Source organism: Centrocercus urophasianus, unplaced genomic scaffold (assembly GCF_019232065.1).
Source record: "Centrocercus urophasianus isolate 14NV4802_14NV808 unplaced genomic scaffold, USGS_Curo_1.0 seq_19, whole genome shotgun sequence".
Lineage (NCBI taxonomy): Eukaryota > Metazoa > Chordata > Aves > Galliformes > Phasianidae > Centrocercus > Centrocercus urophasianus.
Window position 1 is genome coordinate 8,912,201 of NW_024884744.1, and position 14,384 is coordinate 8,926,584.

Genomic DNA, 14,384 nt, shown 5'->3' on the forward strand with positions numbered 1-14,384 from the left:
TGGGACACAGCAGCTGGTGCTCCTGAAGACACAGCTCTCCCTGGGGCTGAGGGACCAGACACTGGCATTAATTCAGCATTGAATACCCCCAGCTCAGCATCATCTGGACCTGTGGGCCCACCATCACCTGACATTGGAGCGCAGCCTGGCACAGGTCTGACAGCGCTGGGAGGAATGAGCAGTGCAGCTGCATTTGAGCCATCCCTAAGCTCCTCTCCAGTAGCTGGACTTGCAACTGGAACAGGTCTTCTGCCTGGTACTGGAGCAGAGGCAGCAGTGAGTCCCGACCTCGGTGCTGCCCCCGAAGCACCTGTATCCCCATCCCTCAGTGCATCACAGCCGTGGGACACAGCAGTCAGTGCTCCTGAGGACACAGCTTTCCCTGGGGCTGAGGGACCAAGCAGTGGATTTAGTTCGGTGCTGGCTGCCCCTAGCTCAGCATCATATGGACCTGAAGGGCCACCCTCTCCTGGCATTGGAGCGCAGCCTGGCACAGGTCTGACAGCGCCGGGAGCAGAGGGGCAGGTGCTGGGAGGAGTGAGCAGTGCAGCTATATTTGAGCCATCCCTGAGCTCCTCACCAGGCACTGGGCTGAAGGCTGGAATGGAGCTGCTGCCTGCTGCTCTGTCCCCATCGAGTCCTGCCTACCCCAGTGATGTGCTCACAGCTCCCTCTGCTTCAGATACAGCTGGTCTAAGTGTCTTGGGAGGAGCAGGTGGTGCTCCCAGTGCTCTGCAGCCCTCCCTGGTTGCTGCACCCAGGCTCCATTCTGCTGCAGGAGGAGTGCGTGATGGAGCTGAGGCTGTCTCTGCAGATGGAGAAGCTCCAGGGCAATCTCAGGACCAAACTGGGACAGGAGCAGCTGTAGCCTCTGATGGAAGGCAGGGTTCTACACTGATCTCTATATCTTCCTCCCCATCTGCTGATGGATCTTCATTACCTGAAGCAGCTGCTGGAGCAGATACAGGAGCAGACATCCCCAGAGCTGGTGGAGCTGGCTCAAGCTCAGGCTTTGGGGCTGCTGCTCTCCAGAGCAACAAGGAAATACCCATCCTTCCCCCCACCACCCAAAGCAATGCCCATGTCGGACCTCCTGATGCCAAACTCAGCCAAGTCAACGTGGTAGAGCTGGCTGGAGGCAAACTGGAAGCCTCAGCCCAGGGATCACCTCCTGCCAGTGGGGGAACCGGGCTGGGAACTGTCATCCAGATCGCCTCGGGAGTGTCGTCCCCCTCCATCCCCACCTCACCCCAGGAGACACAGCCCCTGGTCCCAGTGGCTCCAGCTGCCTCCGGCCCATTGATGGTGGCTGCGTCTGCCTCTGCCAGGGGGGTTGGGGACAGCTCAGTTCCCAACGCAGGCCCCGCCTCTGCCTCCAGTACCCAGAGTGGGAGCAGCCCCCCAGCAGTGCCACAGCCCCCTGTGGAAGAGACGGCTTCTGGGATGCTGGCTCCACTGGGAGAAGAGCTCCAGCATGCCCCTAATGCTGCCCCAGCTCTGCCTTCTGCATCTGAAAGAGAAAACCTAAAGGAGGGAGCAGCCACCAGTCCCCAGCTCTCCTCTCTGATTTCAGCAAGTGAGTGGGCAGCAGGGAAATGGGGAGCTGCTTCTGCAGGTGGGGCTGCCCTGCTGCTGCCTCCCATCCAGCGTGGGGTCCCTGCAGCAGCTGAAGGCAGGGGGGATGCTGATGGCCCCACCATCACCAATCCAGCCCGTGGGGCTGACAGTAGGGTGAGCACCCCTGCATACATCCCGATCCCAGGGGGAGCCCAAAGAGGGTCCACCTCTGCCACCCCACTCTTTGCTGTATCCTGCGGCCCAGCCTCCAGCCCTGGGGACAAGATGGGGCTCATGGGGCTGGGGGCAAGCGGCAGGTCCACTGTTGGTTCCCATGTATCATCCTCTATGCTCCCAGCTCCTGGACAGCCGGCTGCTACCCCGACCCCACCGCCACTTCCCCCAGGTGGGTGATGCAGGGCTCGGGCAGGGAGAGGGATGGGAGCAGGAGTGGGGTGTTCCGGTGTGCCCCCATCCTCCTGCTGCCCAGGCGGTGTCACCTTGAAAGCAAAATTATTTCTGTTGGCACAGCCCAAGGGGTTTTGCTATAAGAACGTTTTTTCTGAATTTTATTGTTCTCTTTTAGTCCCAGCGGTGCCCTTCTATAGGTATGGAGCGAGAGAGAATGACCACGAATATGTGCAAAGGAGAGTGGACTTCAATTCCCCACTTTTCAAGCCCGAGATCGGATTCCCGTTTGGGAAAACCCTGCGTGATTCTCTCTACGTGAGTCCATGCTGCCCTGAGTGCACCTCTTTCCAGTCCCTGATGTAGAAAAGCTCCAACCCAATCCCCTTGTGCACAGTTCACAGACAACGGGCAGATCATCTTCCCAGCCTCCGACAGCAGCATCTTCACACTCCCCAACCCGCCTGCCCATGGATTCACCGGCCATGAGAGTGTTCCTATGATCGCCGTGTTCTGGGACAATGCTGACTTCTCCAGGGGCACCGGCACCACCTTCTACCAGGTCAGTGAATCAATCCTTCTGTGTGATTGCATTGAGGTGATTGAGGCAGTGGCACAGGTTGCCCAGAGAGGTGGTGGGTGTTCCAACCCTGGAGACACTTGTGGTCAGGTTGGACGGGGCTCTGATGGAGTTGTAGGTGTCCCTGTTCACTGCAGGGGGTTCAGCCAGATGGCCTTTAAGAGTCCCTTCCAACTCAAATGGTTCTCATTCATTGCTTTGTTCATGGATTCCCCCTGAGATGCAGAGTGAACAGGTGATGGGTGGCATTTCCCTTCTTGGGAACCGCACGCCTGATTGCAGCATCATGAATGGTCCCACTGGGGTCTCATCCCTTTGTGTCCCAAACCCACAGGAGTTCCCCACCCTGAACTCAGAGAAGCCACCATTCATCCGTGACGTGGAAGCGAAGGTCCGGCACTATCTGAGGTCCTCCTACTCCGCAGCCTGGACCCTGAAGATCACCTGGGAGAAGGCACCTGCCTACGGGGCACGTGGTGACAGCCGCAGGGTATGGGCCTACGAGGTGGGGGTGTCCAAGTACCATTTCTCAGGAAGCCTCATTAGGTTTACCTCATGGTAAATCCATCAGCTCTGCTCAGTCCTTTACCTGCCCTTGGTGCTTCTCCCCAGACAAACACATACCAGGCTGTCCTCACCACTGATGGCTTCAGGTCCTATGTCCTGATTCTGTACAAGGATGGAGGAATGCAGTGGGACTACACCCAGCTGCCGGCCACCAATGTGCTGATCGGCTACACCAGGTACAGGGTGTCACAGGGACTCAATGCTGGGGTGGTGTGACCCCACAATGTCTGACTGTTCCCCTTCCCCCTGTGCAGTGGGGATGGGTATTACCGCAATGATGACCTGACCCAAGGATCTCCAGCTGCAAAATATCGCCCTGATCGCTACAGAGGCTACAATACAGGTAGACAAATGGCCTGGGGGATGCTTTGCACAGGCATGGGGACAGCTCCAGGCCGGGGGGGGGCACTGAATTTACTATTAACACCATTCCCATCCAGACACATAAACTGAGTTCCCTGAATATGAGTGATGCCCTGGAAACAAGCTAAACTTTGGGATCATCTTTGGGGTTTTCCATAATGATGCATACCTTTTTTGTGCAATACAATTTCTTGGAGATCTCTTCTCAGCAAGAGCCTCTCTCCCATTTCCTGAATATTCCCCTGGTGTTGGGGTCCCGTGGTGGGGACCCAACAGCATCAGCATCTGTTCTCTCTGCTGGAGCAGCCCACGGTCCCATCTCCCATTCCCCATTCAGATCTTCGTGGGCTGTGGCTGTACAAGCTGGAGAGCCGTGTGGGCATCAACTATCGCCTGAAGTGCCTGGCGTGGACGAGGCAGCAGCAGGAGCCACAGGAATGGAGCCAGGGCCTGCCTGCCTGCCCCTGCTCCCTGCAGCAAGGCCAGCATGACCGGCGCTTCAGGAGTGGCCATGGAGGTAAGTGGCACCACCATTCCCAGTGTGTCCCCTGTATGCCCATGGCATCCCCCACGGGTGTCCCCAGAGTGCCAAATGAGTTGATTGCATCCCTGCTCCAGGCTGGGGGTCTGCTCGTGTCTCCATGCTGCACTCTGCTTTGCCCAACTCACACGGTGCTGGTGTGCGCTGCCTGTACGATGGCCGGGGGCAGCTGGTGGAGGGGCGGCAGGAGAGATACTGGAGGGCGTACCGACAGGTATCCCCATATCGTGGTAAGCACAGACACCGGGGTGCAGGGGGGAAGCATCCCTGTGCCAACCCATCTCTGGACACACTGTGGATGGCCACGCTCTCCTCCCCTTCCCAGCCCGTGATGCTGTGTTTCCTTCCCCCTAGACCAGGAGCTGAAGCTGTATGATTGGTGCTGCAACCAAGCAGGGAGCGCTCGCCTCTGTGCCCGCTACAACGAGAAGAGACCACGGATTGGATGCGATGGGTACCGGGCACACAGTGCAGGTGGGTTCCCCGCCTGCATGTGCCCAGGGCTGGAGGGGGACATCCCAGTTCCTCCATGGTGAATGCAGTGAAAGCCCTGAGACGAGTTTGGGTTTGGGCTTGGAGGAGGATGGTGCTCTGAGCTGGTGTAACACACAGCACTATGGAGCTGGGCAATGTGTGGAGTAGAGGAGAGGAAATGTGTGGAGTATCGGGCAGCACTTGTGGGTGTGGGCTGAGCTTTGGTCTTTCTTGCAATCCACAGAGGATTCCTCAGAAGACAGCGACTCGAAGGAGCAGAGAGGTGAGGGGCTCAGGGGGTTCTGGGTTCACCCCATACCCTGGAGAGGCTAGGGATGAGGTTTCACTACTTATTATTTCTTTGCAGATGAGGAGGAGGAGTAACTTGCAGGTCACATACACACAACACACTCTGCGCCGTGGATGATCCTCCAAACCCTTCACTTCCATTTGTACCCTATGTGTCCCCTGCATGCCTCTGCTCCCTCAATGATGGAACAGGCACTGTCATCATGTTCCTTGCCCCTGCTCTCCTGCCTGAGGCTGGCACTACAGGGGATTTTAGCCCCCAGCATCTGGGCCTTCACACCTTGCATTGATTCAACCCTGTGATTGGAAATAATAGGAGAAAAATAATATTGTGTGCGTGAGAACACCTGAATTCTTGCAAAAGCACCAAAGTTCTTGTCAGGTTGCATGCCTTCAATAAAGTATCAGAGGGTCTGAGCATCACCAGTGAAGTGCAGCTACCTCTCTGGTGGGTGGGATGGGAGTGGGCTTGGAGCAGGGACTGGCTTGTGTGATCTGATGTTGAGAGCTGGGGGTGCACGCATCACTCAGCACAATGCCCTCATCTCATTTTTATTCTGATTTGTTCATAATGCAGTGTGATTGCTGGGTCTGGTTGCACCATGCTGGGGCACACTCTGTGGTAGACACTCCTATGGATGACTCTAATCACTTCTTCAGGTCCTCTGCAGAAGATCCCATTGCTTTGGTGACCCATGTCCTCGTGGCACAGCCACGTCCCACAGCTCTGTATGTTCCATCCCCTTCCCATGCCCGGAGCCCTACCTCGTTGCCCCACTGCTGGGAGCAGAGCATGTTAGGGCTGCACAGTGCCTTGGCATGGAGGCAGGATGTGGGGTCTCTTGAACCGCATCTGCAAAAAGGGGCACAGGACAAGTGGTCTTCTAGTTGCACAATCCCTGCACTGAGCCCCGGCAGCAGTGCAGATCCTGCTGTCCCCAGCATCCCGAGCAGACTTTGAGCCCTGGGACAAGGACACTGCTGTGCTGCCCCATACACAGGGACAGTGACCCCTGGCACACCTGGATGGACGGATCGATGGTCCGGAGCTGTGGTTCCCAGAGCCTTCCTGAGGCCTCTGCCCCCTCTTCTGCCTTCATCAGAGCTGGGATGGGCAAAAAGATCAGAGCTGGGGGAGCACTGTGGGGACAACTGGGGAGCATAGGGACACTCCACTGCCTGTTCTGTTGCTCAGAGCTGGGCTACAAAGCAGGCTGGGAGTGTACTCACAGGAGAATGGCCGCTCTCTCCAGAAGGTCCCCTTGGTCCTAGGAGAGGAGGACAGAATGGGGACAACATATCGGTGGGGCAGGAGAGCCCCTGTCTTGTGTTCAACCCCCCATGCGGGGAGCACTGACTGAGTGTGGGGCTGTAGACAGGGATTGAGGAGGAAAAGCCCCAGCTCCTGCATACACCGCATTTCTTGCCTTGTCCCAAATGCAAACAAATGCTCTGGCACACTGGGGGCTCAGATGCAGAGCTTCCCACCCCACACATCCCATACCAAGGATAGGGTGCAGATGGGGATGGGTTGGTACTACTCCCCCAGCCAGCTCTGCCCCTGCAATGTGCTTTATTTCTTGCTCCAGACCTGCTCCTCCCAGCAACACATGAATTTCAGCGGAAATCATTTGGATGGCATTCAAATTAAAATCAACAGAAAGCCCTTCTGTAACCAAACACAGGGTGGGACAGGGAAGAAACATGACCGCTCTCAGACATGGAGAAGGAAGCTGTCACTCCTCATTGCAGCAGACAACTGCAAATAGGGTGGATGATGCTGAGCTCAGCCTCCTTCCCCAAAACACCCCTGTCCCGTACCTGGGATGGATTTTCCACTTTTTCAGCATGGCAAAGCTTCTCCTGACACCCACTCTTAACACCCTGCCCCACAGCACCCACATTATGGGCCCAGCCCCAGTCCCTCGCTCACCTCCGGGGCTCCCAATGCCGACGGCAGAGCTGTGCAGCAAGACAGGCAGTGGAGAGCAGGAGGCAGAGCAGTGCCAGGGCCCCCACCATGATGCTGATGAAAGCAGCGAGGCTGACAGCGAGCTGCTCACAGTGAGCACCGCCCGGGGAGAAGATGGAGAAGGGCACGCAGCTGTGGAAGGGATGGAGATTTGGATACAGGGAGGGGTTGCTGTGTGGGTGGTGTCGCTCACCTCAGTGTCACAGCTACCTGCACGTGGGACCCTCAGGCAGGTGTTGGCAGAGGCCACCGTGCTGGCAGTAGCCCTTCTTGCAGGGGGAGATGCAGATCAGTCCGCTTGTCTCCACATAGTCGAGCTGGTAACCCTCATAGCCATATAGCGAGCAGGAGAAGTAATGCTGCAGCTCAGGCACTGATACTGCAGAGGGATGGGTCCATGCATGGGGGTTTGGGGCAGCATCAATGCCTGCTGCATCCCCAGGACCCCTTGGTGGCGATCAGCACCAAACCATCTCCATCACAACCCCAGGGTGCATTGGATGGCAGGGGACAGCCACGGGAGTCCCATCACCGTTGGTACTGGGGCACTCACATTTCACCAGGTCCGTGATGTTGTCCAGGTGTAAGTGTGCAAAGTGTGCCAACTCCCGCCGTGCCCTCTGCCCGTTGAAAGCATTGGTGATGGCTACTGTCAGCTCCTCATTCAGGAGCTGGATGACAAAGCTGCTGCTATTGTAGGTAAATTTGGCCACCACAGCAAAGGTGAGGCCATCAGCTGTCCTGCTGGGAGAGGAGCTGGCTGCTGTTCTCAGTTTCCCCATGACTTATGGGGGAAAGAAGGGAGGGGGCTCACTGCTGTAAGGGTTTAGCAGTACTGGGGCTGGAAAAGCAGATCCGTAGGGGCAAAACTCTTTGTATTCTAAGCTCTGCCCTGTCTGCTCAGCACTCACATGCAGGTGATGTTGGTGTTGCTCCAAAATGCCTTCACCTCCAGAGAGCCCAGGATGGCTGAGACCTGTGCCAAGGGATTGGGTGGGAGATTTATGTGGGCTGTGATCCAATACCCCAGCCCCAATTGCCTCTAAGGCATGGGGCACGTGGAGCTGGATCCCTGGGGGGGGGGGGGTAATGCAACAGCACCCCAACCTGCAGCATCCCACCCATCCACAAGCCACAGCCCCTCCCCCACCACTACGCACAGTGGCATTGACTTCCTCAGCTGTGGCACTTTGCGTTGCCCTGACCCACAGCAGCACGCTCCTCTGGGGCAGATCTGGGGACAAGATTGCATTGGTGCCTTTGTGTCTCAGGGCTGGGTGAGTTGGGATGGGTGACAGCCCCATGTAGGACACAGCACCCACCTGCGCTGGCCAAGGGCAGAAAGTCCCCTCCTGCCACCACGCAGTGCCGGTCGGTAAATGCTGGGGGACACTCACAGGTGGGTGTACAGGAAGGGGGGTGCAGGCGGCAGCGTCCCCCGTTGCTGCAGAAGCCCTCAGGGCAGGAGTGGGACCTGCAGGCAGTGCCACATCCCAGACCTTCCCCTGTGGGATGGGAGTACTTGATGCAGGAGGTAGACACTGCTTTTTGGAGCCAAGGTGTTCTGCTTGTTACCCCATACAAAGCTGTGCATCCCAGGATGCCTGCACTCACCTGCTGCATCGGCAGGGCAGGAGCAGGTATAGCTGCCCACAGTGTTGGTGCAGGTGAGGTTCCCCTGGCACGCCGTTTTCTGCACACACTCATCGATATCTGCAGTGCAATGCAGCATGGCACCGGGCGAAACCCCTCGAGGCCCCAGTGTTCATTCCCATAATGAGCCCACATCACCTGCACAGTGCTGCCCATTGCCAGTCAGCCCAGGTGGGCAGGGACCACAGCCTGTGTGCGGGTCACAGCCCACGCCAGGGAAGCAGCCCTGGGCACAGGGGTCCGGTGAGTGCTCGCAGAAGGGGCCCCAGTATCCATCGTCACACCTGCAGGCTGCCAGCTGCCAAGGGATTGTGACACTAGCTTAGGGGACACGAGAACAGATGGGATGAGGCTGGTGGAGGGAGACGTCCCAGAGCTTTGCTACCTGCAAGGAGGAGCTGGCGATGGTGGTCGTGCTGCTGTAGTCACACTGCTGGATGCTGCGGCAGCTGCACAGGGTGAAGCTGAGCTGCAGGAGGGCTGGGGGGAGGTGTGGGCTGACAGCCTGCAGGGTGATGCTGAGCGGGGCTGTCCCACGGGGCTCCCATGTCAGCATGCCGTTCTCTGCAGGAATCAGAGGAGGAGGGGGCACGTGGTAGTGGTTGCGTCCCAGCCCTCCTGGAGGGGTTCCATCCAGAACCCAACATCTGTGCGCTGCCCGTCCTGCCCCATCCTGTCCCTTCTCTCCATCCCTACCTGATATGTTGAGTTCTGATGAGATGTGAGGGACAAAGCGTACACCCGGCCCCGTAGCTTGGTACTGCCTGGTGACTTGTTCTGTCCTGAATGCTGTGAGCAATGGGCTGCCGGTGATCACGGGAGGGAAGGAATCTGAGGGAAGAGCAGCCCTGTGTGCTCACCAAGAGTTCTTGGCATCTCTTGGTCAGTGTACCTCGCAGTGATGAGGTGGCCCTGGGCAGATGTAGCCATGGCCACCCAATAAAATCCCTTCTGGGTGGCATCTCCCAGGCCTGAGTACCAGCCAGCTGTGCCATGCAATTCAAGACTGGTGGCATCTCCCAGGATTGGAGATGAGCCAGCCGTGCACTGCAACTCAAGAACTTGGTGGCATCTCTCTTGCCTCATATAGCCCCAGAGAGGGAGCAGGGCTCTTCCAGTTCCCCACACCCCACTTACCAAGTGCTGCCTTTCTCTTCTGGTAGTCCTCCACCAGGCTCTGAGTGGCCAAGCCCAGGGCCACATCCCCTGTGCTCAGCATGTCATAGATGCACTCCCTGCAGCCGTGGCACTGCGAGGCTGCCAGCTGATATTGGGTTTTGCTCTCCTGTCGCAGCTGAGACAAGAAGATGGGGTTGAAGGTTGTTACTGGTGCAGCCAGGGGCTGGGCAAACAGGCTGTGCTCTCCAACAGCCCCTGCAAAAGAGCACATCATGAGTAGGACCTCGTGTTTTTAACGCTAGCTCTTTTTAGGGCTGGATTCCATGCGGTGGTAAAGAAATTGAAGGGCTCCCTTGGCACTAGTTTTGTTCAGTGTCCAAGCCTCTCCAGCCAGCGCATGGCCAGAAGGTGCCGGAGCGTGGGATGGCCAGGCTGGTTCCCAAGCTCTGACTTACAGGTCATCCCATAGCTGAAGATATCTTCCTCACTGCTGTTTACAGGAATGTTAGTTCCATTTGGCATCTGGAAGTCATCTGCTGGGTTATGGTTCCATACACCTGATGGAAATTCACTGTGGGATTGGAGTCCCCAGTGTCTGCCAGCAGCTATGGGGTGGGAAGGGGACCTTGCCCCTGGCCCTGCAGCAGTGCTGGAGGACAGGTGAGAGGATGCTGGCAGAGTCCTCACCCAGCAGGCCCCTGGTGCCATTATGGTACTGCTCCAGCAGGCTGCATACCGCACTGAGCATCCCAGAGTTGGCTGAGACGGAGATGGAGATGGTCCCATCAAAGATGGCTGTGATGGAGGAGGTGTTGACCAGCAGGACACTGGGGCTGTAGTACACCTCAGCATCCATGTCTGCGAAAGAAGACACAGAAGGAGCCCACACAAGTCTGAGATCTGAAATGATGTCTCTGAATTCAGAGAGGGGAGCATTCCCAACCTCACTGGCCAAGTCCCTATGGGATGGGTACACCTCTGATCCTCCTCAGATACAATTAACATTTAACACCATGTCCCCCTTACCTTGGGAGTAGGAAAACTGGATGGTTTCATAGTTCAGCAGAACTTGTACCTCATTAGAGCTCCCCAAGGTCCACTCAACCTGCAAATGGATAACTGCTCAGGATGTCCCTCCTGCTTGTCCCTCCCCACCCCCTGCAGAGGACAAACTGCTGGACGCTGTCCTCCCCCAGAACAGGTGTTCATCCTGGAAGATGTGTTGGCATAATCTTTGCCCCAGCAAACACATGACGACACAGCTTTGATGGCTGCATGGGTAAGGATGGTGAGTGCTCTCCACTGCCACTGTCACAGGGCACATCTGGGTTACCACCACTGCTTGGTTGATCACCAACGGTTGACCATTGCAACATGTTGGCTCCAGGCTCAGAGCCCTCTCAAGGGCTGCTTTGGTGACAATGGGAGATAACACTTACCAAAATGGGTGCAGAGAGTAGCTCTACTCACTGTTGTGGTGGTGCTGGAGGTGTACTGGGCAACAAAGGCCATGAAGTTGGTGGCCCGGGCTGTACCGGTGCGGGCCATGCGCCCTTGCAGCACAAAGCTGGTGTGAGCATCACTGGCCAGCAGCAGCATGAAGTCCCCAAGTGCATTGAAGGTGTAGGTAAGGCCATCCAGGGTAGTGACATGGGGGTCCCCAAAGGCATTGGCTAGGGTCCGAAGGAAAATGGAGTCGTTTTGAGAAGGGAAAGGAAAGCAAGCGCTGGTATCATTGCGTGGAGGAAAGCAAACCACAGTGCTCAACAGTCTCCACTGGGATACTGCAAACCACAGCCTACATGGGTATGGCCATGCTATCTGCTCAGTGCCCCACCACAGAGGAAGGGGACCTACCAGGGGTGGGTGGCACATATCCCTCACAGCCAGCTCTTGGTCTCTTCTCGCTGTACCTGGTGCAGAAATGAGGCTTCCCCACTTGCCGGCAGCACCATTCAAACGCCTCCAGCTCTTGGTCTGTAGGGATACAGTGGTTGGGTGTTGGGGATATGTGGGTCCCACTGTTCCTGCAGAGTGTAGGCAGACCCTGTGGGTGTTTTCGGGCCGGGACAAGGCGGTGCCCACTCACTGTCTGAAGGATTGTTGGGTGGGCTCCAGAATCTCTCCTGCCATCCTTCCAAAAACCCTGTGCCGTGGTACACACACCGCACCCCAGCTCCCATCCGGCTGGGGGATGTGGTGCGCAGCACCGTCACAAAGAGATCTGAAGTATTTTGGGGTACAGTGGTCACCCCAGGTGCAGGAGGGGACTCAGCACTTCTGCTCCGGCGGTATCGGGGGTCCAGCTCTGCCTGGGGCCGTGAGCAGGGGCAGGGTGGCAGCTCCATGCTCCAGGTGGACGGTGGTGGCTGTGCCTGCAGCCACGTCAGGCACTGCAGCCTGGAGTTCACCCGGCTGCTGTTGTCCAGCCGGAACAGCCACAGCCCACGCACATCTGGAGAGCAATAGGAAAAAAGAACAGCAGGACTGCAGCGACCACTGAAACCCTGCAGTGGGGCTTGTGCAAAAAAAGGGTCTCAACAGCCTCCATCCCACCCAGCAGTGAATTGAAGATCTCCCCTGGTGCCATACCAGTGCCGGGGCTGCGGTGCTGGTCTGGACGGTACCTAACAGCTGGTGGCTCTTCAGTCAGCTCACTGTTCAGGGCATAGCCATCACCACTAGGTAAAGAGAGGAGCTCTGGGGTTAGGGTTAGAGTTAGGTTAGGGTTATGTTCCTGCACCCAGTACACTGTGGGCAGGGGTTTCCAGTTGGGGCTGGGCAGCTTTGTGGGTTATCCTTGGAGAGTGAAGCTTGAAATGGGACACGGCTACACTAGAGGAGAGAGCTGGGGCTATCTCTGGGGACACACACACAAGGTCACAGCACCTGGAGAAGCCGATGAGCGCATCCCTGGCTGCCAGCCTGGCGTAGTCCCACCGCATGCCACCATCCTGGTACAGCAGCAAGGCAAAGGAGCGGCTGCCATCAGTGGAGAGCACCGCCTGGTACGTGTTGGTCTGGGGAACCCATAGAGGCCCATCAGCACCCCACTGCTGTGCCCCATCCATTGTTAGTGGCAGTTCCTCTTTGTCACCTGTGCATCATCCAGCTGGGACGGGTACGATGGAGCCTTGTCCCACGTCACCTTCAGGGTCCATTTAGCAGAGTATGGCACCCGCATGTATTTCTGAATCTTTGCTTCCACATCATGGATAATAGGATCTCGGATGGAGCCGAGGGTGGGGTACTCCTGTGGTTGCAGGGGGGTTTCAGTGGGTGAGGATTGGAGGCAGCAGGGTCACAGCCTGTAGGTGCCCAATGACCCTGACCTGGTACCAGGTTGTGCCAACACCACGAGAGAAATCCGCATCGCCCCAAAAGGCGGCCACCACGGGTAAAGCCTCATGGCCACTGAAGCCCTGGGAAGGGGGGTGGGGGCTGGAGGGGACGTGGTTGTCCGTGGGAGGAAAAATGATTTGTCCATTGTCTGTAAACTGAGCAGAATGACAGGTTAGGTTGCATCCATACATCCAAGAAGAAAAAAATCAATTTTAGGTGGTGAAAAATTAAATCAGGTTTCTGTCCCATTTGTGTGGGTTGTTTGTTTTCTTTTTTTTCCTACTGAACAGGCTGCACATCCCTTATATAGGCATAAGAACTCACGTAGAGGGTGTCCCGCAGTGCCTTCCCCAAGGGGAACCCGATCTCGGGCTCCAGCAATGGGGAGTTAAAGTCCACTGTTCTCTGGATGCACTCTGTGTCCCCTTCCGCTGCGCCAAATGGGTACAGTGACACTGCTGGGACTGACACAGGCAGGACATTAATGGGGGAGGTTAGAAACAATTAACTTCTGCTCCAGTTTTCATTCTGCTCAGCTGCCTCCTCGCCCTGGGGTGTGATTTTGGTGGTGGGTCCCCCATCCCGGGTGGAATCCCAAGAGTCACCCTCAAGGATGCCTTCTCCCTCCCCCCCAACCCCCCCAAAATGCCATCATGATATTTAACCCAATTTGGCTTTCTTTGTGGTGACTCAGGAGGCAGGGATTGCAACTGAAGGAAATGAGGCACTTCAGTCTCGGTGACTCTTCCGATTTTGGGCTGGAATGCTGTGAATAATGAACCTGATGTGAACCCTGGCACGTATGGTGAGGGGGGTGTGCCTGCAGATGCTCATCGCCTCCGGGGTAAGAGCATGGCCAGGGGCTGGGCAAGAACTTGAGCATGTATTAAGTGAATTCTCTCCCTTAAGCTGGGAAAATAAGGCTGAGGGCCCCCTTCTCTCCTTCACGTTGGGAAAGGGGAAGAAAATCGACTTACCGAGCTCAGTGCCAGGCTTGGACATGGGATTCTGGGGGGTGGCATAAGTGGATGCCCCTGGTGCTGTGATTGGTCCACTCTGTGCCCCTAAGCCTGGAGCTGCTCTGGTGGGGCTGCTGGCTGCTGGTATGCCCTTAGCAGGGCTGGACATGGCAGTAGATGCAGAGGTGGCCTTGTGGTTTGTCACTCTTAGGGCAGTGGGGACATCATGCATAGCAGAGGGAGACTGGGCAGCACTGTTGGTCGTTGCCATAGGAGGTGACACCGTGGTGTGCCTGGTCACCATGGAGGTGTCAATGCTGGGTGAGCCAGCTGGTGTAATGGCATTGCTGGAGGGGATGGTGTTCTTCCAGGACATGGCTGTGGCTTCCCATGTGTCTGTGCTGGAATCCTCTAAGGCTGGGTCACGGGAACTGCTGGTGGCCTTGATGGGTGTCTCTGGGGTGACACGGGGGCTGTGTGGCCCCAGAGAGCTGCTAGAGACAGCAGAGGAGGGTGTTGTGACCATACCGAGAGAGGCAT

The 14,384-nt window shown here is 57.0% G+C and overlaps 1 protein-coding gene across 1 annotated transcript; it reads right to left on the reverse strand.

Moving 5' to 3' along the window:
- Positions 1-5,343: 5,343 nt before the first annotated feature.
- Positions 5,344-14,378, reverse strand: MUC4 (mucin 4, cell surface associated). The gene is made up of 26 exons (XM_042820344.1): positions 13,863-14,378; positions 13,210-13,349; positions 12,876-13,040; positions 12,641-12,796; positions 12,433-12,563; positions 12,136-12,224; positions 11,633-11,998; positions 11,401-11,520; positions 11,014-11,216; positions 10,570-10,648; positions 10,231-10,401; positions 9,999-10,100; positions 9,562-9,798; positions 9,121-9,255; positions 8,810-8,988; positions 8,563-8,722; positions 8,386-8,484; positions 8,094-8,276; positions 7,932-8,005; positions 7,683-7,747; positions 7,325-7,515; positions 6,982-7,150; positions 6,733-6,903; positions 6,030-6,067; positions 5,822-5,904; positions 5,344-5,652 (listed from the first exon to the last, which is right to left on the reverse strand). Exons 1-26 carry the CDS (start codon positions 14,368-14,370, stop codon positions 5,596-5,598), a joined length of 4,071 nt encoding a protein of 1,356 aa, XP_042676278.1. The 5' UTR covers positions 14,371-14,378; the 3' UTR covers positions 5,344-5,595.
- Between the last annotated feature and the right edge of the window lie 6 nt (positions 14,379-14,384).